We start from the raw sequence: 27364 nt of genomic DNA on the forward strand, positions 1-27364 counted from the left end.
TTCCATTTTTTGTTCTAGTAGCCCAGAGCAAAATTTAATGAACCTAATTTTCTTGTTTTGTTTTGTTTTTAATTTTTTATATTTCTATTTCTCCCTATCCATCTCTTGCTTTTTAAAATGTTCTACTTCAATGTGAATGATTTTAGTGTAACTGGTATTTTATGCTACTGTAAATCCTTTTTCGAGTAGACATGCTCTGCAAATTTTTTCTACCTGTATTCGACCAATAATACTTAAAGTAGGCTGTATTTGGAGATTTTCCAACCTTAAAAGACCATTCACAAGTCACCTCTCTTCACAAAAGGCCTCCCAGGCCTTGTCTCCCCTGCCTAAAAAAGGCAATATTCAAGATTTTGAGAAAAACACTGTGTCCTGATTTTACTATTTTTCTATTAAATGTTTCCCAAGCTTTTGCCTTCTGTTTCCTAAAAGCTCTATTGAGAGACAGAGCAACAGATGAAATGATTTGTTATAATTCACTGAAGTCACCTCATATTTTTAGACTGTGGAAAATCTATTTTCATGTTTGATGAGAAACAGACTTAGAGGCAGGGCCAAGGCATAGGGGAATCAGCGAGCTTCCTGGCCACACACCAGACGTGCCTGTTAGTCTGCTGCTAATAGGACCAGGGCAATTAAGATATCTGCTTGCCATTATCATAATCTGACATTTGCATGAAATGCCCCAGCTCCCTTGCAAATAAAACCTAGCTCAGCCACAAAACAGTCAGTGTTCACGGAGGGGGCAGCTGGAGGGGCACAGGGGCTATGGATGGGCGAGCTCTCTGAAAACGCAGCCCTCTCATTTTTTGGTTGGCACTACTATTGGCAGTGGTGGCTGCTCAGCAAATATGTTCCTAAGGGGGAGAGTCTGAGCATACAAAGACAATTTCAAGTTGAAAAAGGGAGAGGACAGGACAAAGAGTGAGTCATGGTCTCTCAATGCACCTAAATCTCTGCGGCCATTGCATCCAGTAATCCAGGCATCACACTGGCCGAGCCGACGGGCAGACCAGAACACATGCCTCCTCCCGCCCCTTCACCCCCAGACCCGGGAGCCCTTCCTTGCAGGCCCCACTGGAGTCATCACTGGCCCGTAAAAACAGATGAGAAGATTTTCACTGCACAGACCCTGGTTGTACCTGGTTTCTGAACTGTGAATATAGTGCCTAATGTTAAAAATGAATTAGATTTCTAATTCTCGGAAGACAGCGTAGACATATTTTTACGATCACGTACAACTGAAAATCCTGGACAACCAGGACATGACTCTAAAAGATGGAAAGAAAGCAGACCAGACAGGGACCTCAGGTGAAATCCTGTCTTTGCTTTCTGCTTCCGGGGGCCTACAGTTAGAGCTGAGGAAACCAGCAGGCCCAAAACACCAACGGGCACAGACAAAGCCAGAACAAAAGCCCACTCCCCAGTCTCAAGACAAAGGACTAGAAGAGGGCAGCCCAGCAAGACAGAAAACTCTTAGACAATAACTACTCTACTCCAGCCAAGCACCCCAGGAAACCTGTGGCCCTGCCCCAGCTAAGGCCAGCAAACGGGGAGCCTGATATCTAGAATACAGAAAGAATCCTCAAAACTCAACACTGAAAAAAAAAAGTCCCATTAGAAAATGGGCAAAAGCGTGAAATGACATTTCATGCTAGGGGGACATCAGATGGCAAACAAGCCACAAGATGCTCAACATCACTAGCCATTAGGAAACGCAAATTAAAACCACAGTGCGATAACACCACACGTGACACATCGCCAACAAAGTGCCCAAACCAACAGACCAGACCCACCCAGAACTGGAGCTCGGTCCTCCCCAAGGGGCATGTGTACCCACTTTACTTCCTTCTGTCTCTCCCCGACCCATTCACCCACAGACTCCCACCTTCAGGCTACTGGATACAAAATCCATTTTTGCTTAAACCAGGAAAAAGCCAACCTCAGCAGGCTTTCACTCATGCTTAAGGATAAAAATCTGTTGGTATTTGACCACCGTCTAGAGAAAATTCAGAAAAGGCTCTCATCATTAAGAATTAGGAAAACATCAAGGACAAAGGGACACTGACGGATTTTAAAATTATAATTAAAAATAAATTCACTGTATATTCAAAATATGAACTGCTACTTTGCTGACAATCACTGGAATAAAAAGGTGACAAGGTAGCTGCAGATCACTCAAGAAGGAGTGACAATACTCCTTCAGGAGGTACAATCACTGTGAGAAACCTGACTGCAAAGGCCTGTGGTTGCCCAGCCACGCACAGCAGGAGCGGCCCCGCCCCCCAGCCCCCGGCTGCCGTTACCTGGCCTGGTCAGTTCACTGAAGAGATGAAGGAGAAAGCAGGGGTCATAAAGGCCATCCATATCCGCTATGCTCCTGTCTTTAAATATTGGTTCCTCTGAGTCCTGAAACAGCCCGAAACGGACAGACGTGTGTGTGCAGGTCAAGCTCCCAAATGTAATACCACATGAATGCTCACCCACTGCATCTACAGTTCAAACCATTTTGAATATTCAAGAACATAAGAAAATGGTGCTGTGAAAAACAGTGCTTGTATATGAAAGGATATAATCGTCGGGAAACAAGTTACAAATGAAACAAGTGATGATAACTGAAGCTGGGTGGTGGGTCCATGGGGGTCCAGACTCTGCACCTTTGCACGTGGCTGGAACCTTACTTAATAAGAAGTTACCAAACCACATGCAGAAGCACGCTTGTATTTTACAGTGCGCTAACGCTGAGGGTGCAAATGGAGCCCTGGCAGGAAGGGCTCTGCCCTGGGCCTCCCGTACCTCGGGGGGCAGCAGCCTTCGGCTCTGGGGGAAGTGAAGGATGGTCTTCATCACCCGGTCCCGATCCAGCAGGCGGAGGACGTCCCCGACACTCGGCTGCTGCCACAGAGACTTGCCCAGGCTCCTGCACGTCTTGTGATGCTCCACGGCCGCGGGGCCCCACAGCAGCACCCTAGAGCCGCAGAGGGCAGAGCAGACTGTTACAGGCCCCCGAGGGACAGAGCTGGTGACGATAATGACAGTGACGACATCGCTCTGTCCAGCAGCTGGCACATGCCAGGTACGGTTCTGGGCGTGTTCCAGAGTTCTGTCATTCAATCCCTCTCATAACTTAGGACGGAGGTGGGAGGGACGGTGATGCTGACAATGAGGAGGGTGGAGACCGTGTGAGGCAGGATGACAGAGGCCGACACCTGCATGGAGCTCGTGATGTGCCAGACACTGTTCTGAGCCCTTTACAAATATTAATTCATTTAATCTGCATAACATTAAGGTAGATATTATTACTATTGCTCCCATTTTGCAAATGGGGGGAAAGAGGCACAGAAAGGCTTAAGGAAGTTGCTCAGCTGGTCACTCGTCCAGCCTCTCCATGGCAGAGCTGGAATTCCCTCTCGGGGAGTCTGGCTCCAGAGTCCATGCCAGACCACAGTGACAGACTCCTGGCTGCGTGGGGATGCTTTACTGATATAAACCTTTCCTTCCCAGACCAGGTCTGCCCGCATCCACCTCGAGAGCCCACCATGTACACACCTCCACCTTTCATGCCACCAACCTCACGGAAGCTTCGCAGAGGTCACCTCACCTTCCTCCTAGAAAATGACACAGGCCTCCCTTTTCCTCCCACCCCTAGCCCAGATACCCGCTATCCACCTCCCCATTGCTGGAAGATGCTTCCTGAAAGCCCAGCTGTCGTGAGGGCCGCTTTTCTGCCCCAAGATGCCTGTCAGCTCTCTGCTGTCTCCTGGATGGAAACGGAAATACTTCTGTCTGGTACTGAAAGTCCTTACCAACCAAGCTGTCTGACCCTCCCACACCTCTTCCCTACACATATCCTGTGATGCAGATAAACCAACCTACTCACTATTCCCGGAAACGTCCCGATGTTCCCACCTCCCAGCTGTCACCACATGGTCCCCTCCACCTGGTGCCCCCGGCAACTCCTCCTCTGCTAACCTCACCTCCATCAAACGCCTCCCCACCGTCCCAAAGCATTCGGTGACTCCCCAAGGGAAAGCATACTGTCACGTGAGGCCGTAACTGCTGGTTACACCACATGGCATGAATCAGAAGCCAATTTAAGACGAGTTACATTCATGACAGTCTGATCCCCTCAACAGACAGGGAGGCTGTGTCTTCTTCCCAACAGTGCTGGGCCCGGCGCTTTGTAAACAGCAGGTGCTCAACAAACATCTATTGGATAAAATACTTCTAAATGGAATTCCTCTACGTAGATACAGATAGATTCTACGCAAGTCAACAATAGTCACTCTAAGTTACAAAGAGTCTTCGTTAGGACGGTGATCCCTGGTGGCCTCGAGCTCTAACAGCCAGGCAGCTGACGCACTGGTCACACCCCTCAGATGGGCACCACCCACTAGTCTGAGACTCATCCCCTGAATGTCCAGAGTTCCCCATGTGGCTCCCCTAACTCAGACCTGCTCCTTCACGTAAGAATGTGGACATGACGTATACTTTGAGTCTGAGGAAATGCTTCCCATTCGCTCTCCTCTCCCTTATGCACACAGGGACTCTGCTGTTCCAAAAAGGGTACAGTTGGTGTAGCACCACCTCCAAAGCAGTAAGAGGGTGAGGCCCTGAGGGAAATGATGGAGAATGTTTATTCATGACCCAGGCACCCTAAAGAGAGAGAAAATGTTTTCGCTTGTTTTTCTTTTTTTGAGGGGAAGAGGGTAGCTTCTAGGCTAATACAGCTTTTATCTTTTAAAAAAAAAAAGTATTCTACAATGTTAATATTTTTTTCACTTCCCTGCAGAATTCTGCTGAACTATTTTTCTTGGGCCAGTTAGCTCACTTCCTGCCTTAACAATGAAATTCATCTGCATGTATGCATTGGACAGATGTTAGGGTGCTTGCCCCAAATGATAAGGAGTGCCCATGGGAAGTGCCCATCTCAGGCCCTCAGGGCCCAAAACTGTGGTGCCAAGGACAGGGGCAGGCAGCCCCTGGGAACCAGGAGAGACAGTCAGAAAAAGAGGGGCAGACAAGAGAGACACAGAGAGAGACAGACAGAAAGGAAAGAGACAAATACAGACACACACTCACAGCACACACATATAAGGGGAGAGTAGAATTAATATCTAGTCGGCACTCCTCACTCTCCCCTGCCACCCAAATCCCCACATCACAAGTCATTCCCACCTGAAGTAAAAGGGTTTCAGAAAAATCAACTAAACTAGACAGCCCACTCAGGAGTGAGTACGGGGCAGGCCGGTGACAGACACGCATGCATCAACCAGCAGGGTGGCCCGGCCGAGGCAGCCCCTGCCCGGACAACATCGTGGGGAGACTAAGCTGCTTACACTGGAGCCGTGTGGGAGCTAAGGCAGCTCCACCCATCCCACCCCTGTCCTGAGAATCAAAAGGAACGAGAGAACATCTTGGAAGCTTCCTGTGTGAAGCGAGCCCCAGTCTCAGGGCTGTCGCCTTCAAAGCCTGTAGCTCATACCTCTAGGCCCAACACTCACCTGAAGTCGATGAGGCTGAGGCTGTTCTCTTCATATGCCCGAAGGAGGAGTAAAATCTTCTGGTCTAGAGGTCAGTTGAAGGTCAATTTAGAAAGCTGGATATGCATTCCTCCCACCTCATCACACTATCCAGCCCTCGTACATTCCTGGGTCACACTGCTCAGTCCTCACACACTTCCGGGTCACATCACTCGGTCCCCACACACTTCTTGGTCACACCACTCGGTCCCCACACACTTCCTGGTCACACCACTCGGTCCCCACACACTTCCTGGTCACACCACTCGGTCCCCACACACTTCCTGGTCACACCACTCGGTCCCCACACACTTCCTGGTCACACCACTCGGTCCCCACACACTTCCTCACCCAGGACGCTGAGAGTGGCACCATAGGCCCCAAGAAGCACTGCCAAGTGGGTGCTCTCACAGACAGAGGGGCACAGTCTCACCACCGCTGCCAACAGGTCCACCAGCGCCTCTGGAAGAAAATAACACTGAAATGCACGGCACTGCGGGGTGAATGCACACATTTTGGATCCCAGCAGAGGAGGAAGCATGTCAGGGACATTGAAATGCTTGAAATTGCCTTCTCTGAGCAATACTGGCCTTAGGGACTGCACCAAGTCTCTTCACCACTTTTTCCTTTTTTTAAATAAATAAACATGTCTTCATAGTCGTCTCTCTTCCTAGGTCGTGAACAAAGCACTATCTTTCCACTCCCCATTGCAAATTTTAAGTCACCAAGGATTTTAAAGCCTAATCATTTCCCTATGCCTATATTATCAAAATCTCTAATGTTGCTATTCTGCCTAAATAGAAGGCTGGAGCCTTTTTACTTTTTTTACTGTCCATACCTGTAATTTGGGTAATGGTTCTCTTCAATTTCGCACTTTATTATGGACCGACCTTGTGGTGATTTCTAACGGGTTGGGGATGTTAATTTTGTCTCTAGACAGAGTGTGGCTTCAAGAGGGCAGGACCTTTCAGACCATCTCCTCCAATGTCTCCACAGCCTACACCAAAGTTGGGATCACAGGTGCTCAAGTAAATGCTCAATGAACCAGGGATCATGCCAAAACCTGGGCTTGCAAGATTCCCTGGCAGGGAACTGTCAACAGGGGTGTTTGAACCCTTGATAAAAGTATCAATCTTCCCATTAAGACATTACACGCAACTGAACAATTTCTCTCCTGTCAGACACCCCTCCTGACTCCCCCTAACTCTCAGATTTTAACGCTTGCCCATGATATGGCCATGAGACCATAAACACAACGTCCATGAGCCAAAACGGGCTTTGAAAAGGGGTCTGCATTTGCTGTTTGATCCTAAATCCGAGGAAACATTTCTGGAGCTTGGCTGTGACAGAAACAAAACATTCTAATACTGTTTGGTAATGCTTCCTGGGTGCGAAGCTTCAGCACACAGCGAGCTCGAGGCAATCAGGAATTACATCTGTGTCTGAAATGGGGGGCGGGGTGCAGCTCACCTTTCACTTGACTGTCTGGGTTTTCCTCGTCCTTAGACTTGAGCAGAGTTGGCAGAAACAGAGAGTGCTGGGTGAGCATCATGTGGAATACCGGGAGTGGGATAAGCTCAGTGCGCACGGAGCTTTCTGGAAGATACAGGAGCTGCAGGGCCGCACAGAGGGCCTTTAGGAACGCAGGGTCCTGATACCGGAATCTAAGAGACAAACATCAGTAGGGGAAAGAGCTTCACAAAACGGAATTTTATTTCACAGTAAACAATAGAAAGCAAAAACAAACCAAAAAACCCCAAAAACGTGTTCTTGGCATTTCATAAAGACAATCTTTCAACATACCACCCTACCACTGAGGATTTCACAGTGCTAGGCCGTATACCCACTTCAGTTCTACTGTTGCCATAGCATTACCCTTGCTTTACCACATGCCTAGCTGTCACCCAGCACAAGGAGCGCTTCTGAAAACAAGGGAGGCAGTGCGGTGTATTTATTTTCTTGACGGCGCAAACACTGAACACACACTTCCTGTTTGGTTGACATGCCAGGAGGCAGCAGAACAGCTGAGCCTGAACTGACATGACACTCACTGCCCCCAGCCCACCCTGCCAGGTCAGCCTCCCTCCCGCCTTACGTCCAGCTACCCAACACTCCCATCAAATGGTTCAGAAGACTTCCCCATCTGAAATCCCTTCAGAACTCACTAAAGGAATGAAAGCATCAGACTCTAGAAAAATGAATTTTTTTTCAGTCGTACGTGAATAATGTTAAGAGTCACTTAGCAAATTGTGGGCATCCCAGAAATACAAATTAACCAAAGACTGAAAGAACGTCACCATTTCATGATGGTAATCCAGTTACAATTAATCTGTTACCCACTTTCACTTCTTTCTCTCCTCTTGGAGAAAGTATTTTCTGTTTCAAGTTGAAAGATAATCAGGCAAATGAAAATTATAGGTGCAATGAAACATCATTTCATGACTATTTGACTGCCAAAAACAAGAGTCTGACCATATCAATTTAGAATACAGGATATGAGGGAAAAATGCTGTTTTGGGTTAGCTCAAAAACCTTGGGAAGCAAACTAAAGGTGTGGTAAATTGAAGCTATGCCCACACCACGAGCCAGCAAGTGACCCCTCCCGGAGAAAATCTGGCCCACGGGCACTTAAGGGACATGTAACATTCACCGCAGGAATGAGGGAGTAAGAGAAGGAGTAGGAAGAAAAGAAGAAAGGGAGATGTCTATCAGTAAGGGGCTGGTTAAATACATTAACAGTGGTTCAGTCGTGAGCTAGAGTTTCCCACAGCAGTAAAAATGATGACTTAGATCTACATGTATCCACATGGGTAATTCAAGTTTGTGTGCAAAAGAAAGACACGTAAAGAATGATACATTTGTATAAAATGTTAAACACACTAAACAATGTTATTTTTGTTTAGAGACATACAACCAAAGTACCAAAGCATACACAGCCATGACAAAGCTCAACCTCAGAAGAAGGACACTTTCAGACCAAGGAAGGGAAAATAATAAATTAGGACAAATATAGAAAACTGTCAGGATTTACTAAATCTGAGTGTTGTAGTAGTCTCTGCATATTTCTGATTTTTAAAAAATATTTCATGTGTTAAAGGCTGCTTCTCATCATTGCCAGAAACACACTGCATGTCAATGGGAAAATTATTTAACTTCTCCTACCATTACACATCTTGTATTTCTAAAACAAAACACCACCTGCCCCACCACGTACAACTCGCTCTGCATCACCAATGAGATTTGCTCCCTTACTGAATAATGAAAATAAAATCAACTTACTTGAGTCCAGTCTTCACAAATTTCTGCCAATCGCCAGGGTCAACTTCATTAACGGAATTCTATGAATAAAATGAGTGAGAAATATACATAGGACATCTCAATTTAGAAAACAGAATGTGGAATTAAAATTAGAGCCACTAAGTAAATGTGAAAGATAGTTACCTAAATAATCCACAAAAGCATGCAACTGTTTCTTACTTGAATTTTAAAAACTGTTTTGTTATTTCCACTAGTAGCTCTGATATATTATTAGCATACCTATGATCACCAAATGAGCGAAAGGAAATTTCCTAGCAGTCCAATTACTTTTCCCTTTGTCTACCACTTCAGACAGCACTAACTGCTGTGCCACACACATGGGCCTGGCCACACGACAGTTTGCATACATGACAGTACATCAATCTACCCACGGGAAGAGGACTACACTACTCACAGGCACTGATGTGGAGAAAATCTCCAACCATGATACTATGTTAAATCACAAGAGTCATTGCTCTGGAGGGAAGGGAACTGACTGGGAGAAAGCACAAGGGAACTTTCTAGGAAGATGAAAATCTTCTTGAATAGGAGGTGGGCACCAGGGCATACATATTTGTCATCACTAAACTATGCACTTAAGAGCGTATATTTCACAATATGAAAATACACCTCAATTAAAAGAAAAGGGTGGTGTGGGATGTTGAGGGAGGGAGAGGTTGTGTGAGTAGTGGGGGCTGAAGGTGTATGGGAACTCTGTACTTTCTGCTCAATTTTGCTGTGGACCTAAAACTGCTCTTTAAAAAAATCGATTAAAACAGGGGAAAAAAAGAAAGAAAAGTGGGGTAAGGAGGGAGCCATGTCTTGAGTACATAAATTCCTAACAGAGCACAGCCTGTCACTTGGTCATCAAGCCAGCCTACTAGGGGGCTGACAATGGTGCCGGGCAGGGACATTCCCTGTGACAGGGGCAGGTGGGCCCAGCACAGCTCCGCTGCAGCTCAGTGCTCTCTAGACTTGGGGACATTCCTCCTCTTCCCTAGTTCTTCCACTTTTGGGTGCCTACGAGCCTTACATTCACAAACCTGTAACAACAAACTAAGGCTGAAACACAGGTTATAAAGTCTCTTAACACAACTACGTGGAAGCACACTGCTTGATCTATAACCTCTGAATGTAGTTATCACACACTTGTTAACTTTCACCCCAGGGTTATTTCCCTGAGGATTACTTTTTAAGTCTTAGGTTCAGAGTTTAAACGTTAAGTCAGATTCTATGACTTCTAATGGAATTTTACACTGTGAACTGAGGAATAACGCATATGTCAGCTTTTAGAATGTTAATTATTTCTGTACAAAATTATAACATTTTTTTTAAAGGGCATTTCAATAGAAGGAAATAATGGCCAAAAATACCTGCATATTTCCAAATTTTATGAAAACTGTAAACGTAGTCAACAAGTTCACTGAACCTAAAGCACAAGAAACTTGAAGAAAACTACACTATAATAATCAAATTGCTTTACCCAATGTAAAGAGAAAAATCCTAAAGCCAGAGATAAGAGACGTAACGTACAAAGAAACAAAGATAAGAATAACAGATTTCTTATCGGAAACAAGGGATAACAGAAGACAGTAAAGCAACACTTAAAATACTTAAAGAAAATAGAAAACCTAAAATTTTATACCCAGTGAAACTCTTCCCAACTCATTCTGAGGGCAGTGTTACCTGATCCTAAAACCAGACAAAGACGGCAAGAAAATAAAATTATAAATATACCTCATGCACACAGATGCAAAAATTCTTAATACAATATTAGTACACTAAAACTAACAATATCTAAAAACAATCATAATTCACAATCAAGTAGGTTTATCCCAGGAATGCAAGGTTGGTTTAATATTGAAAGATCAATTAATATAATCCACCTCATTAACAGATGAAGCAAAAAGACAAAACCATGTACCATATTTTGCCGTGTGTACTGCACTCCCGTGTGTAACGCGCACCCACGTTTTTGGCCCAAACTTTCAGGGAAATGGAATTTGCACTACCCATGTATAATGCGCACCCTTATTTTTCCCTCACACATTTGGGCAAAAAAGTGCACATCACACATGGCAAAATACGGTAACATCTCAGTTGCAACAAAGTGTTTGACAAAATCCAATACCCATTCCTGATGAAAGATGGCCTCTTATTTCAGGAGTTGCCCCACCTGACACTTTGTCTCCTAGACCCGGCCTCTCTCATTTCCCACCAGGCCACATTCATGCCACCTGGCTTGGAATGTATCTGTAAACCTTGGTTTGTCTATCTTTCTCTTTCCTATAATAATGTACCCAGGACTCTAAAAAACTAAAAATAAAAGACACTTACCAACAGTTCATTTAATCTCAGCAGCATGTGTTTCTCTTGATCCTGGGAACTGTCTTGCTGACTACCACTGAAGGACCCGATCAGCCATTTTACACATGACTCTAGCAGAGTCTTTTTCCAGGCACACAGCTCTTCTGCCGACCCTTCCAGGACAGCCGAGACAGAGTCGGCCACCATCCAACTGCAACAGAACACAAAAGTCGAAGAGTTGGAGGGGATGGCCTAAATACCTCTAGCTTTAAATACAATCCAACATTACAGTGGGCCATATGCCCTGAGTCCCGCTCCCTGTGCTAGCCAAGCATAGGAATCACATGCTTCCCCTGCTTCTTACTCAAATATCAAAGATGCACCAGAATTTTTATGACTAGGGAAAACACTATTAGCGCACCAGAAAAAGGACATTTTGTCCAGCCTTTGTCTAAATGAGGCTATCTCAACCTCAATTATACCGACATTTTAGACCAAGTAAGTCTTTCCTTGTGTGGATGAGCTGTCCTACGCATCTTTAGCAGCACCTGTCTTCCACACGTTAGAGGCCAGAAGCGACCCCCGTCCCCCAAGCCATAGTCTAATAACAAATGTCAGACATTGCTAGCTATGCCTGAGAGTGTACAAAATCACTGCGGAGTGAGAACTATTTAGGTAATCAGAACCAGCCATTCACTTGTGGAGACATACTCACTCCAGCCAGGATGGCTGTAAGCTTTCTTGTACAAACTGCCTTTGTACGGATTGGCACAACAGCAATGCAGCAATTTTTCACTGGTTTATAAATACTACAAGGAGAAGTGAAGCCGAGATAAGTCATCAAACAATCCAAGCGTTCGTACCTGCTGTGACTGTTTGGAGCCTGAAGCAAGCTGGGCAAACGGTCCATGAGGACACCAAGGTCCTTGGCTCTCGCAAACGGGACTAGCAGGGCCAGGATCTCCTGATGCAGCCCCAACTCGGGGGGCCCATCAGCACTTAGAAGCCGGGTCTGCAGCCGCCTCCACAGGGCTTTCCTCAAGACAGGAATGACAGCAGAGGACACTGGGGCAGAGACAACAAGGACAGGGAGTCACACGAAGTGTGTACTGGAGCCAGGGTGAAGCAGCTCCCAAGAGCCGATGTTTGTATCCCAGGAATCTCGTGACTGGGCTATGTCACATTGGTAGCTTGAAACTGGGCCCGGAAAGTGACAAATGCTACCCATCGGTCTCCCCCAAGGGCCAATGTTAAACATTTAGCAGAACACCAGTGGTCACTGCTGACAGGGTCGACCCTCTGACAGGGACTGTTCAGCCCAGTGGGCCCTGGGTGAAACCCTCAGCCTGAAGCTCGTAAGACTGTGAGCACCAAGGCCCTGGACGGGATTGACTCGTCAGAGGCTGGGGAACGGGACGGCTACACGGGAGAGGTGCATCGACAAGCACTGACTGGAAGGCCGCCTCCTGCACGGCTCTCTCACTCTGTAAAAACATCTACCATCACTGACATGCAGTTGACATAACACAGAGCGCAGCACTGAGTGCAAACTGATCCATACATAGAATTAAAAAGAATTAAGTTAAATGTGAGGTGATCGAAAGTGCCTCAGACCTGAAACCCGAGGGGTGGAGAAAGCAGCTGGGCCCAAGTTGCTTCAACGCAGCCTTAACTCACCAACACTGCTGACGGTTGGCAAAGCGGGATGGGACCAGGGATGATTACCCCAGTGAGTCCCTCACCATAACTGGACTCAGCCCCGGTGCTGCCCCTCCTGGGCCCAAAGGCCCCCAGCTATCGCCCACCCCCTTGCCCAGCTCCACGTGGTAACTCGGAGTTGATGCGAGCACAGGGGCAACACCGCAAGCCACAGATGGGGAGCCTGGGGGGAGGGGTGTCGAGTGAGAGTTTCTCATCTTTCTCAATCTGCAGAGCTGGGTCAGAAGCTGGAGGAGAAAGGGAACTGAACCGTCCGACTTAAAATTCCCAGCTGCCCAAAGCCACCCTTCACATACCTCCTGCTGGACGCGTGAAGTGTCCCCGGGTCCTGCACTGCAGGTAGACGAGGACGAGGGGGAGGAAGTCGTCCAGGTGCTCCTGCAGGCAGCGCGCTGTGCTGGCCTGCCCGCACCATAGCTCGAAGCGCAGAAGGGAGGTACAGCCCTGCTGCAGGAGCAGGGCAGCAATGCCGAGAGTGGCCTGCGTCCGCCGGGACAGGCAGTAGTCGAGCAGGTGGGCCCCGACCACGGGGGCCAGCACGGGCTCTCTCTGCAGAGACTGGAGGAACACAGCATCCAGCTCGTCCACGGCCAGCGTGGGGAGCAGAGTGCCCAGGCCTTTCACATACTCAGCAGACCAGAGGAGCTCCCCATGCTGCAACTGATCCTGGGGGCTGCTGGTCAACAGCTGGACCAGGGTCTCGCCGAGGACGTTCAAGCATCTTTCCTTCCTGGTGGATTTCGTGGGTCCCTGGGCCACCAGGTGGGCTTCCGGCAGGCTCAGCAGGGCCAGGGTGATCTCTCGGAGCTGGGCGCCCTCCATGTACGCATGCAACTCCTGCAGGGCCTCCAGCTGAGGGAGGGTCTTTGGTGGGGACGTGGTCAGGCCCGCCCTCCTGTTTCGAAGCTCTTTCAACACGCTCTGGGTGATGGCCTCCGAGTACTTGGCCAGGAGGCCCAGCTGACCCATGCTGCGGAGCATCGGGGCGCTCACGGTCAGCAGCTGCAGGACCCCTGCGCTTAGGTGGGCTGCCAGCCGCTTCACGAGGATGGGGCTGAGGGCGTGTGGAGGAAGGGCCCGCTGCTCCAGGGCCAGGTACCAGCCCTCCAGAGTGGGGTGTCTCAGGATGGCCACGAGCACCTCCTCCAGCGTCTGAAACACAGTGACAAGGCACAGCCTCACCAGCGGCCCAGTGCCAGCAGGAAAGAGGCAGCCGCTGCGATGGGTGAGTCTTCACCGTGATGAGCAGGATGGAGAACAGAAAGCGGCTTCCTATGCCCTTCCATCCCCACGCCTGCGTTTCGATGTCCCTCTGAGAGGTGCCTGCAGCACCCTAGCCCGAGCCCAGTCAAAGCTGTAACCCCACTAACGCATCTCCTCCCCGTAAGACCAGCAGGGCTGGACCGTGACTTGGTCAGTGCCCCACCCAGGCCAGCAGGCATCCGATGAATTCACCCTGAATTTACTGGACAGCAAAACTGCTCTCCACAGTCACTCAGTGCAGGGGACGGGCCTCGCAGAAATGCCAAAATGTGAGTAAGACCCATCATCTGGCTTCTCTGTAGCAGCCCTGCCCTTCTACATGAATCTGGCTGAGAGACGTGCGTATCAACTGACAACAGGGACACAGCGATCGCAGCTGAGACGCCGTGTGTGGGGAAGGTGCATCGGGATTAGTGCCGTGAAAGCCCATAATCCAGAAGTGACAGCAATCCTGTCTCCACTTCTAGCAGGGAGCTGGGCCTCCCGTGACCCCGAGGAACCATCTCTCATCCTGCCACTGAGTTTAAACCACTGAGCAGAAAACAGCTGAGCGCTCTGTGCTGGATTAGTGAATAATTTGATTAAGTCGTTCTAAGCGGCCTTGCTAAACACGATCCCTAGTCAACGAAGTCACACCGGTCCCCAGGGACAGGAATACATTTTCTTCCTCATTTACTCTGAAGGGAAGAAAAGAGGAGCCTATCGCACTTTCCAACCGAGCTTGGCCAGTTAGAAAAAACAAAGCACAGGTCCATGTTAGGGCTGCTTTGCTCCAGGCCGAGCCGACCGGCAGACACCCCCAAGCAAGTCCTGCGCCAACAGACACCCCCAAGCAAGTCCACTTGGAGGTCGAAGAAGGAAGCCGTGAGCTAAGGAACATGCTTCCTTCCTGAAACCAGGAAAACAGACCAAATTGTATGAGAAAGATCGCGCTGGCCCATTAAGCAGCCCACTTCCCAGACTAACAAGAGCAGAGCGAGGCTCATCCTCCCCGGAGCAGGACGTTTACTCTGTACGTTCACAGTGAAAGGCCCCACTGCCTGGCCTACACTCAGCAGCTGCAGCGATTTCAGGGAAAACAGTCACGCCGAGTTTCTCAAGACGCTCTCCGCACACAGTGTGCGGGAAAGTGCTGCAGGGAGGAGGGTGTGGCCACAGGGAGCTGCCTGGGAAGATGAGGGTGCAATGAACCCCTGCTCCTGTCTGGGTGAGGGGGTAAGGGTGGCTTTACCGTCCCCTCAATAATCTCCTGCAGGTCCCTACAATGAACACGTCCTTGTTTTTAATCAGAAGTGGAGGGAAAGCCTCTCTATGACTTGACAAGAAAAGGCTAGCAGGCTGGAGATACACAGACGCAGGTGGACGTACCTTGTCATTGGCCAACTCCAGTGACGCCACGGACTCCATGTCCAGGAAGAGGTCGGCCTCGGCCTGCGCGGCCTCATACTTCTGCCTGTTCTGGACGTCCAGCTGCTCACAGTGGATGACCAGGCACCTGAGCAGATCCAGGAGAAGCTGCAGGAGGGGAGGCCCCGCGCTTCTGCCCAGCTGTAAGGACGAGAGCCAGGGAAGGGCTATGTCACCACCACCGTCACTGCCAGGTCCCTCCCTGACCAGAGGGGCAATGTCACCACTAACAAGGACGGAGGAGGGAGGCTGGAATGGCCACTGCTTGTAAAATGCAGATAACTTCAGTGACTTCCCAGTAGGATGTGCCCTCCTAAATCCTGATGAAATACACAAGTTTTGACCAAAATGAGGGGGAAAGGCCCACTTCAAAGCCTAATCTAAAAATCTATAAACCACATCAGGGACAGAAATCTCACCAATGAACTACTGAATTAAAACTTATGAAAGTGGGGATGCCTGGCCATCTGCGGTGTGTCTGTTGTGGGACACACACACTGACAGCTGCCCCAGTGACAAGTTCAACTGCACGTAGCCCCCTGTCTGCAGCTGCTGAGGGATTCGCTTGGTTTACAATTAAGGCCTGGAGACAGGGGTGCTTAACCCGCCTCTGTGCTCCAGAGAGACAAGACCACCAGCCACATAGAGCACTCAACCAGCCGCCTGGGCCTGGAGTTGCAGGCTGGCCCTGTGGCCCTACGTGTCAGGTCACTGCTCTCCCAAGTGTGGAGTGGAACGTGACCCCAGGACTCTTATCAGTGCTGTCAGTGGCTCTGGACCCGACTCAGAGAAGGCCGTGTTCTCTGAGCTACAGATCTGGGAGCAGTGCTGACCTGGCCGAAGTTCTCCACGGTGCTCCCCAGGTACAGCAGCACGTGTTTCACGGAGCGCAGGACCCGGTGCAGCGGGAGGCGGGGCAGGGCCGCCCGCAGCTGCGCCTGGACTCGCTCGTCCAGGAGCGCGCCCTCACTCTCGTAAGCTGTCTGCAGCAGGACACCAAAGCAGGAGGCGGAGGTATCCTGAGGGGCCTGGCTGCCCGGCGGCATCTGAGGCCGCTTGGGGAGACAGCAACAGCCCGGGAAGAGGAAAGACAAAGCGCAAGGGATGAAAGAGGTGCACGGCCTGGCGAACAGGTACAGGCTGACATTCACAACAAAGGGACTTTCACAGTAATCACGTATTCACACTAAAAAATATGTAACCACATGGCTTATAAGTAACTTAAGTCCCGGTATTATCAGTCACACATACTTTCCCAGAGTGTGTTAATGCGAAGGTCCTGACTCAGGGGCAGTTACATGGCTTAGAACAGACACTGCCACAAAGGATGCATGTGACAGAGGTGATTTCACTCCAGGAACCACTGTGATTCATCACTGGAAACTGGGAAATCACGCCCCGTAAGGGAGCCAACTCAGTGGCCCTCCCAGAAGCCTCGGTTGGAATAGCTCGTTGAGAGGATAAGAAGGCAAATTTAAAGACCAGTTTCTGGAGTTGTTCATTTCCTCTCACGTAATTCCCAAAATGCCTTCTTTATTTGCCCCTCGTGCCTCCTATTTTTATAACTCCAAATACCCCACTTCCTAAGGCCAATAAAACTAGGCTATACGAGTATGTGTCCTGAAACTCAGCAGGTCTCCAGGGGGGTCCGTGGACCAGCAGCCGCATGCCCGGGCACTTGCTAGTATGCAAATTCCCGGGGCCCACTCAGCCGTGCTCAAGCAGACTTGCTGGGGGAGGAGCCTCCCGGGAATTCCAATGCACCTGCAAGGGCGAGGACCACTGCTCCCACCTACTCAACAGAGCAGACACTTACACTTCGAGACCCACGAGTGCGGTCTGCACTGTCCAGAGCCCCCGAGAGCTGCTGTACGGCTATAACCAATTCCTAAGCCTGGCCTATCATGTGGAGACAGGGGGCGACACTTGTGAAGAGCATGGGCTATGCATTGGAGCCAGAACTCAGCACTCCATGCTAAGAATGTTTCCCCACAAAAAGAAAATCCATTTTCCTCCCTCCCTTCCTCCCTGTACTTTCCCAGTTTCAGCAGAATGGAGCCTGCTGGGGGCTGTGGGGCCAGGTCTGACTGCTGAGCATGAGAAGTTCAGGGGCATGCCAAGTGAGCACAGGTCACTTAGTGAGGAAAAAAGAAAAAGCAACCTCCTGCCCCAAAGCTGGAATGTAATTAGCGACTGTACAGCAGCCGGAAGGAAATTCAGTTCCGCGGTACTACCACGACCTCTGTCTCATCCCCTTAAGCCGGGCAGCCATGACACCCCTCAGCTTCCTCTCTTATGCAGGGGACACTGGGTTAGGAAATTTCACCCTACAAACTGCACCCTGTAAAGCGACACAGCTGTGGCCTTGGCAGGAAGACACTACCAGGGTTTCCTAGGGAAAGGCCTGGTTTCTGCAGGAGCAGGCATTGCCGCTGCAGCCGCCACTCACCGAGGCCCCTCGGGCTGGCTCCGGGAGCCACAGGCTGTAGTATCTGTTGAACCGGGACAGCTGATGAGAGCAAGGTAGGACTGGAGGCTCCGACTTGTCATAGGCCTGGAGCAGAAGACACAGAGCCAGAGGGTCTCTCTGGGTGTGCAGGAGGTCCGTCAGCACTGCTGTCAGGTACGTCACCACGCTTTCTCCTGCAAAGGAATGAGATGCATGCCGGGAGAGGCTTGCTGGGACCAGCCTTCTGGGATCCATCAATAACACCAACTGTCTCTCACCTGGTCTATTCAAGACCAGGAAAATTCATGCTGACTGCACGAGGGGTCACATAACCATTCTGGAAGGCAGATACCACCACCAGAGTCCTCACAAGGCTCCATTTTATTAAACAGTCGTACTTCAGGTCCTGAGGCCCAGGTAGAGAAGAGGTGAGGCAAAGCCACCTGGGAGCAGGAGTTGCTCAGTGCTCACCAATCCACTTCCTCTTCCTTGACACACAAGCCCCCCTTGCAGTTACGTCGGGACACATGACTGGTTTACCCTCCTCCAGGCCCAGCCAAACACCCCTGCTTGACTCTAGCACTTCCACAGCGACCTGGGGAAGCCCAGGTGGAGATGGCACTGCTACATGACAGGAGCAGCCTAGATCCCTGTGCTGGCTGCCGGGGCACAGCCGCCCAGGAGAACAACGTGACCTGTACTGAACTATGACGAGGTCAAGAAAGAGACCTTTCCTCATTAAACTACTGACCTGTTGGGGGAGTGCTTATTTATTACTGCAGCAAAGCCTGAGCCATACTAACTACACCACTGTGATCTGTGAGTGCTTCCTTGGGTCTAAATTGCCTGGGTACTGAGCAAATATGAAAAACTCATACGTTAGCATCAAGATATCAAGAATAAATACTGACAAGATCAGTGTTATAGCAGGTGTCCATGAGGCCATGCAAACACATTTCAGATTCATCCTTCAAATGACTGATTTCCCAGCCTTGCAATTCCTATCCGCACGCTTAGCTCTGCCACTGGGAAAGCTCACTGTGGAGGGTCTGAACGCTTGCTGCTCTGGTTTTCAGCAACCATTTCCAGGGGCCCTGCAATCCCACCTCCTACCCCAGACACCCACAATATCCTGACTACACAGGGTACCTGCTGCATTTTCTGTCCCGAGGAGCAGCTTATTCCTGGCTTCTAGGGCTGCGGGGACCACGGCACTGAATGGGAATGTGAGCACGGCCATGTCTTCGTTCAGTAAGGCGCCAATTTCCTCATCCAAGCCTTCGCTGCCTTCCACCAGGACGTCTACCATGTCGAGAACGTCTGAGACAGAGAGGCAGGGATCAAACGGAGGCAAGAGCCAGCCAAGGGCTCTACTGCAAAGAAGTCCACAGGGAGGGAAGAGAGAGAGAATATGTGCAAAAGGAGAAAAAATAAATGCTAAACTTCTCTCAGGGAAAAATGCTGAATACGAAGTTTGGTTCTACATAGATGAGGACACTGCCTGTAATATCTTAAGATCTTTGCCAGGATATCCAGCTTAGGTGATACTAGGATGAAGTTTCCTCAGATGACACAGAAAGCCCAGGACCTTTCACCTGGACATTCAGGCGAACAAGCCAAACTCTGAGAAGCCAACAAGTGGAAGGGTTAAAGCAGAGAGCAGGGCCAGAGTGTCTGGATTCAAGCCCTGACTTTGCTACGCTGCCTGAGTGAGGTTGACCAGGTTACTTAACCTTTCTGTGCCTCAGCTGCCTTATCAATATATAATACGAGAATAATACCCCTGCTTAGGGCTCTTAACGAGGTTATACACTTAAGGCTTATAAAGAGCTTAGATCAGCACCTGGCATACAGTAAACACTGCACAAATAAAAATAACCCAGCAGGTAAGCTCTGTACATAGCTCCCATTACATGAACAAATACAGCAACTTTCATTTCCACAGTAGGCTAACCTGTGACACAAAGAAATGGGACGTCTACACTCTGCACGACCTTTAATGCAAATCTTGTTTTCTTTCTCTAATATGCCACTGCAGCTCGATCTTCAGAACCCGAGGAGTGCAGGAGGGCGTGGCACCTACCGTCGATGTGGGAGACGGGGATGCTGATGTCATCAGCGTCCTGCTTTGTCACATTGGCCTGCAGTGTGCTGGCTTCTTGGACAAAGTCAGATGCTTTGTCTGTGTACGAATAGGGATTTGCCACCAATGTCAATAAAACCTGGGCATTAAAGAGCCAAGTGATAAATGGTGAGATGGTCACAAATGAAATGAAAAAATGTCCCAAAATATCAATGGAAAAATAAAAAGAAAAGCTAAAATGTTAACGGGCCTTACTAAGAACAATAATTTTTCTGCGATTTTTAAAAACTTTTGGTTGTAAAATTTTTTAAAAAATCTCCTTTTAGTATATATATCATTGCTTTTAACATCATTTTTAGTATACCATTGTTTGCTCATGCAAAAAAAAATTCCTAAAAGGAAATTAAACAGCACATGGTAATATGTTCCCATTTTACAGATTCCAAAACTAAAAGATTCTGACACGTCAGCAAGAATTAGGAAGCAAGCCAGGAAGTGAGGCCTTTTGGCACTGGTGTATCAAAATGCCTGAATTATGCTGAGGATCACTCAGAATGATCCTGAACACGCTCCTTTACACAGAAAATATGTGCTTACACGTTCCAAAAACTGAATCACAGTCTCTTTTTTCTCTTCCACGGTGTTATCTAAGTGCTCCAGCCACAGCTCCAGCTCCTTCCACGTGTACTCAAACACCCCCGTGTCCCGCAGGATCTGTCAGGAAGGAGACATCAGTGAAAAAGTCAGGCTGGAGCCTTTCTGAGGGAGTCGCCGTGGTTTGACTGCTCCAGCACGACACAGAGACCCAAGGAGCACAAAGGGTGAAAGTTGCATCTAGTTTTACCCTAAAAGCTTTTCTTTCCAAACAACACTTCCATTGTTGAGGGAAATAAGGAAAAGAGCATTCTGTGCTCGGGCAGAGAACATAATCCCTTGTCCTGCTGCTGTTTACTCCTTTCCTTCAACTCCTTAATAATAAAAAGGGAAAAGTCCAGCTGCTACTTAGGGGTCTGATTTTTGTACCTGGATTTTCACAAAGTTCCAGGTAAACATGTAGGACTTGACCCCTCACAGGGACTCAACCAGCCTGTCTGAGATCCTCTAAGATAATGAACCTGTCAGTGTGGCCCCTCAAGACTCAGACCCGGGGCCAGGAGCACCCACCATTTCTGAGAGAATGGGGCTGTTATGAGGCAGGACTTGGGCCTGTGGGGGTGACACCCCCATGGCCTGGTGGCAGAGACCCGGGGTCTCAGCAGCCCCGCAGCACGAGCCCAGCAGCGGGGTGCACTAACCGCACGCCCGACTGTGCCAAGCTCATGTCTGCACTTCGTGATCATGACACCTGGCTGGGTCAAGTTCACCCTGCACAATCTGCAAGGAAATGGCTATGTACAGAGGTCAAGACCTAGATGTTCCCACCCTTCAAATAGCTCAGGTGAGGCTGAAGGGCAGCAAGATTATCAGCTCTTCAAAGAAAGGTACAATCTTTGCACTCAAAAGACGACAAATGTAACTTCTGCAGCACCCCCCAAGATGTTTGCTGCACAGCAGAAAGGAGAATCCGGATTTCCTACTGCTCCAAGACCTGATGTAGCCCTGGAAAATGACTATAAAGTATAAGAAAGAAGAGAAGCAACGAGTCAAACTCTTCATTTCTTTCCACTGATATTGACAACACCTGCCCTGTGGGTGATGGGTGAGGTCAAAAGGCTGAAGATGAGGGAGAGAGGCATCACCTATTAAACAGTTCCCTGGAGTGCCAGAAATCTAATATTTATTGAGCCCAGAACATGTGAGGCATAACCTACTACTTTATCACATGTAATCAATCTCCTCTGCAACCTACAGCTTTATTATTCCCACTAACTATGGGAAAGCGAAGTTCAGAGAGGTTAAGTAATTTCTCCAATGCCACCCAGCAAGTGGTAGAACCAGGACTCAAATCTAGGAACAGACTTCAAAGTGGATGTTTTCCCCACTCCACCATGCTGCCTCTCAGGAATGCAGCCAAGTTTAAGACAAAATAAATTAAAACTGCCATAAAACCTTCTATTTTTAAATTACAATAGTCCTAAGACTTCCTTAATTCAACAACTATTGACTAAGCACATACTTATAAGAAGGACTCTGTAAAATGCTTCTCAGAATTAGGAACTGGTAGAAAATGCTCACCTTTATGATCAGAAGTTTGGTTGATGACTTGAGTTGTAAATGGCTACTGGCCACAAACATTTTCATCAGTAAGTAAAACACGGATCGTTCTCCTCCAATAATTTCTGCCTCTGGGCCTTCCTGGAGTTTGAACAACAGCACAGAACGACATAAACATAACAGACCACTATTTGCTGAGCAAACAGGTACTGTGTGCCCAGTATGCTTCCAGGCCTCTTATCTCATTTTAACTACACCTTGTCATGACTGCTGGGGTTTTGTATACAAAGAACCTCAGAAGTTAAGTAACTCACTCCAAACCCCAAAACCCCCAGTTGTAGTGATTATAAAGAGCAGCAGCAGGGGAGCAACAAGGTGGCCCTCTTCCTGGTGGCCTTCGTCATGTGCCAGTGCCATTCTTTTTTTTTCCTTTTTTTTCATTTGGGGAAGAGGAACAGGACTTTATTGGGGAACAGTGTGTACTTCTAGGACTTTTTCCAAGTCAAGTTGTTGTCCTTTCAGTCTTAGTTGTGGAGGGCACAGCTTAGCTCCAGGTCCAGTTGCCGTTGCTAGTTGCAGGGGGCACAGCCCACCATCCCTTGCAGGAGTCGAACCAGCAACCTTGTGGTTGAGAGGAAGTGCTCCAACCAACTGAGCCATCTGAGAGCTCAGTGGCAGCTCAGCTCAAGGTGCCGTGTTCAATCTGAGTTGCAGGGGGCGCAGCCCACCATCCCTTGCGGGAGTCGAACCAGCAACCTTGTGGTTGAGAGCCCGCACTCCAACAAACTGAGCCATCTGGCACAGGCCCATGTGGGAATCAAACCGCAATCTTCGGCATTAGGAGCATGGAGCTCCAATCGCCTGAGCCACCGGGCTGGGCTGCCAGTGCCATTCTTGCTTTTTTACATACACTGCCTCACTTTATCCTCCCAACAGTCCTGAGGTGGCCATCACTGTTATTCCCATCGTACACATGTGGACACTGAGGCACAAGGAGGTGCCTGGCTGTTTAGTGGTCAAGCAGGGAATCAAGTCCAGGGCGCCCTGGTGCAGACCTGGCACCACCTGGTGGGTGGTGGAGAAGGATGCGACTCAGAGCGGTCTGACACGGTGATAAGCTGTGCTCGCTACACTTCAGCAGAATGCTGGTGCTGACAAAATCGATTCCTTATACATAATTTAGCCTCTTGCAAAAGATTTTGGGCTTTGAACACATCTCAGAGAAGTGCACAGAGCTCCAGCTTCCTGGCCCAAACTCCACCGAATCTGTCTCACTGGAGTGACCCTCAAGCTGTGGCCAGGAGGTTGACCCTGAACATGGGAAGTGCCAATGTTCCTGAAGCCCAGCAGGGATACAGGATATAAATGAACATTTTAATACCAGATCTTTCAAAGTAAGAGGCTTCTGTTTACTTTCTAACTAAATCATCAAGATTGCATTAGCCCTGCTCAACTGGGCTAAAAAACTAACGCCCGTCTTGTCATCGTTATGGGGCCGTGGCAGCGATCTCAGTGGGGTATAAAGGTTGGGAGCTGGGCTCTGGGTCCAATCCCGGGGCCTCCACTTCTGGCTGGGACCCTGCAGAAGTTTCCTAACCACTCTGTGCTTCAGCTGCCTTGTCTTGAAGTGGTGGTAAATGAGCTGACACAGTAAGTTCTCCGTAAGAATGCTCCTCAGCTAGGATGCTGGTGAGCCTAAGGGAGAGGACTCGGGAGGAAATACAAAATTCCAGTGCCGCAGCATTCTCACGCCTTTCCGGAAATGTCACACGTGAAGATGCCACGTACATTTCCATGCTATAGGTTCCATAAGATCTCAGTCACTAAAAAAGTCATCTGAGCTACTGAGAAACACACTCAGACGATGCTAAATTTTGCCTGGTCATGTTTCCCCCTTTGGACAAAAGTGATACAGCACTTCGTGTTTAAATACACCGGTCATAGATGTTGAATGCTAAGTTCCCTTTATGATTCAACATTATGTTCTCCAGAAAGTCCTAGAAGACATTATTAAAGACAGAAAAATGCCAGAAATCTCGACTGCTTTCTTCCACCAGCCTCTAGCTTGGTATTAATTTCTATTTCTGTCTTAAGTTCTAGGATGAGGACAAAGGAGAAGGAATATGTTTTATTTTATTTTCTCAAAGGTTTTAAAATGACAAGAAAAATGTAAAATAGTCAAGATAAAAAATACAAAAACTCCCAGTACCCAGCAACAATATATTTTCAGTAAGGACACATGAAGTGTCTTATTTTGCAAAAGCAAAGAGAGTTACAAGCCCCCTGGCTCACAAATCCGGACCTCACCTCTGCTCTAGATGTGTCTTTAAAAGGAGAACCGTTAACATCTTCCTTTGTGCCCCCAACCCCGTCAGGGTCCTGTTGTTTCAGTTAGAAATTCCCAGGCCAAAAAGCTAGCAAGCCTGCAGGATCGCTAAGGATGGAAGGCAGCTGGGGCGGAGGGAGAGGGGGGCGGAGTGGCTCAGTTTCCTACCTGTGCCTTTAACCACAAAAACTTGCTGGCCGGAAGTTCCAGGGCCACCTTCAGAATGTGGTGCTGCAGGATGGGAGGTACCTCCTCTCGAAGGCCCTGCTCTGAGATGATGCCTGCGGGCGGAAAAGAGGAAAACAGGCAAGAAGTCATGGAGAGGTAGGCGCCCAGCCACTGCTGCCCCGGCCCAAAGGACCAGACGAGGAACTCCTTGTCTGAAAAGAAGACTGCAGGATTCCTCCTCCCAGTCCTGTGGTCACCCTCAGACAGGCCCACCGCTCTGCCCTGACACCTCACCTGACACCCCTCCCCCTCTGAGGTCTATCTAAATCTGTTAACAAGAATCCTGGATGCCACTTGCCCAAAGACGCTTGCCCTGCCACTCAGCCCACACTGACCTCTTCCTATAGCTTGATGCCCTCCCTGTACCCCATGCTGCCCTCCAGCTGCAGTCTCCGATTCATGTCACACCCCCCACGTGGGGCACCGGCCTTGCTCCCCAGATTGCAAGCGTTTTGTGAGCAGACTGTGGCCACCCAAGTCCTTACCCTCTGACCTGATTTCTGGGTTTCTCTTCGATTGGGAAGGACATAGTTACTAAATACTAAATGGCCACATTCTAGTATATTTCCTTTTCTCACAGCAAAAAGAACCTTTCATGTCAATTAAAGTTAATTACAGCTTTGAATAGAACTACTTCACTTGTTTATATAAATCCCAGGAATGATATTTCTGCAGGTCTTCTTCTGTAGGCCAAATTAAAGTCAATTTTATTAGACAAACTTTCCCATCAAGAAAACACGGCCGGGGGCGGCCGGATAGCTCAGTTGGTTAGAACCCGAGCTCTGAACAACAGGGTTGCCGGTTCAATTCTCACATGGGCCAGTGAGCTGCGCCCTCCACTAGACTGAAGACAATGAGCTGCCATTGAGCTTTTGGAGGGGTGGCTGGATGGCTCGGTTAGTTAGAGTGCGAGCTCTCAACAACAAAGTTGCCGGATGAAAACGGCGACAGGACTTGGAGCTGACCTGCGCCCTCCACAACTAGATTGAAGGACAACGACTTGGAGCTGATGGCCCTGGAGAAACACACTGTTCCCCATGTTCCCCAATAAAAATGAAAGAAAGAAAGAAAGAAAGAAAGAAAGAAAGAAAGGAAGGAAGGAAGGAAGGAAGGAAGGAAGGAAGGAAGGAAGGAAAGAAAGGAAAGAAAGGAAAGAAAGGAAAGAAAGGAAAGAAAGGAAAGAAAGGAAAGAAAGGAAAGAAAGGAAAGAAAGGAAAGAAAGGAAAGAAAGGAAAGAAAGGAAAGAAAGGAAAGAAAGGAAAGAAAGGAAAGAAAGGAAAGAAAGGAAAGAAAGGAAAGAAAGGAAAGAAAGGAAAGAAAGGAAAGAAAGGAAAGAAAGGAAAGAAAGGAAAGAAAGGAAAGAAAGGAAAGAAAGGAAAGAAAGGAAAGAAAGGAAAGAAAGGAAAGAAAGGAAAGAAAGGAAAGAAAGGAAAGAAAGGAAAGAAAAGAAAGAAAGGAAAGAAAGGAAAGAAAGGAAAGAAAGGAAAGAAAGAAAGGAAAGAAAGAAAGAAAGAAAGAAAGAAAAAGAATGACAGGCAGTATTTGTTGCCAATGATAAATTTTAAAAAAACCCAAAACAAAACATGGCTGGACAGGCATCATGTTATAGGTACAAGATGTGATTTGAACCTGACTCACTGGGTAAAATATGAGTAACTACGTCAAAAGTGCCTCTGTATGAACAAGACATCCTTCTAAGGGGTTCTTGTTTCTGCACCCCTCTGAAAAGAGGCTTTATAAATTATCACATGATCTGATTTGTGGACAGTTTGTGGCAGGCAACACAAACTGGCTGGCTTCTCCCTTCTCCTCTCTCGCTGCTGCTCAGTGTTCACCTGATATTTACGTAGGGAAGAGTGGCTATTTCAAAAATATTGGTCCTACTGAAAAGCAGCAGGCTGGTGGCTCATGCACGCGGGCCAAACAGCCCACCACCCTTCCTGGTCCTCGCTGTGTGGGCTCTGCTCTGGTTTATCCACTTCCTCTATCCCCGCTGGCAGACACAGCAGAAGGGTGCCCATGTCCCCTGAGACGCACCTTTCAGGAGCTTGCTGAAGTCAAAGTTGTACTGCGTGACCACGTGCGGGACCACCTTCTGGTAGAGGCATATGACCTGCAGCAGGACGGCTTTCAGAAGAACGGTTTCTGCATCATCTGAACCCAAATAAAGCAGCTTGAATTAGGAAACACACGTGTTCTTTGTCCTTCACCACCAATCGGTAAGCAGTCAAGCTGCCCGTGACCCAGTGCTGTCAACTGCCCGCTGAGCAGACAGACCCCTACAGAACTAAAGTTAGGGAGTGAACGTGGTGAAAAAGTCAGGACTATTCAAACTGCCTGGGTTTAAACCCCCGTTTCACTGCTGTGACCTCAGACAGGTTAAAGCTACTCTGTCTCTCTGGGCTCCCGTGTCCTCCGAATAATGGGGACACAATAATGCCTACCCTTGCAGGGCCACCGTAGGATTAGTAGGATGCAGATATAAGATACAAAGCCCCCTGTCTGGCTAATAACAACGTCTGAGTCAGTGTATCTCCTTCCCGGGGGGACCTTGGAGCCTGCCTGCCTCCCTATGCACAGCATAAAAGGGCCATCCCACAACGGGCCTG

General features: G+C 48.6%; 1 protein-coding gene across 2 annotated transcripts in view; it reads right to left on the minus strand.

The window, feature by feature from the left end:
* Window positions 1–27364, minus strand: part of URB1 (URB1 ribosome biogenesis homolog) — a 66891-nt gene that overhangs the window by 15610 nt on the left and 23917 nt on the right. The window contains exons 13-30 of one of the 2 annotated variants that reach the window (XM_081027591.1): window positions 26793–26909; window positions 24696–24808; window positions 22223–22342; window positions 20645–20761; window positions 20048–20186; window positions 19114–19284; window positions 17965–18158; window positions 16349–16561; window positions 15477–15656; window positions 13142–13997; window positions 11990–12191; window positions 11157–11337; window positions 8802–8860; window positions 6993–7186; window positions 5874–5984; window positions 5505–5568; window positions 2797–2968; window positions 2307–2409 (exon numbers count right to left, since the gene is read on the minus strand). In XM_081027591.1, coding sequence (XP_080883717.1) covers window positions 2307–2409; window positions 2797–2968; window positions 5505–5568; window positions 5874–5984; window positions 6993–7186; window positions 8802–8860; window positions 11157–11337; window positions 11990–12191; window positions 13142–13997; window positions 15477–15656; window positions 16349–16561; window positions 17965–18158; window positions 19114–19284; window positions 20048–20186; window positions 20645–20761; window positions 22223–22342; window positions 24696–24808; window positions 26793–26909 — 3306 coding nt within the window. Of the gene's footprint in view, window positions 1–2306; window positions 2410–2796; window positions 2969–5504; window positions 5569–5873; window positions 5985–6992; window positions 7187–8801; window positions 8861–11156; window positions 11338–11989; window positions 12192–13141; window positions 13998–15476; window positions 15657–16348; window positions 16571–17964; window positions 18159–19113; window positions 19285–20047; window positions 20187–20644; window positions 20762–22222; window positions 22343–24695; window positions 24809–26792; window positions 26910–27364 lie in introns of both variants that reach the window. The other variant, XM_081027590.1, reaches the window with a different exon arrangement.

Source organism: Rhinolophus hipposideros (assembly GCF_964194185.1).
Source record: "Rhinolophus hipposideros genome assembly, chromosome: 2".
NCBI lineage: Eukaryota > Metazoa > Chordata > Mammalia > Chiroptera > Rhinolophidae > Rhinolophus > Rhinolophus hipposideros.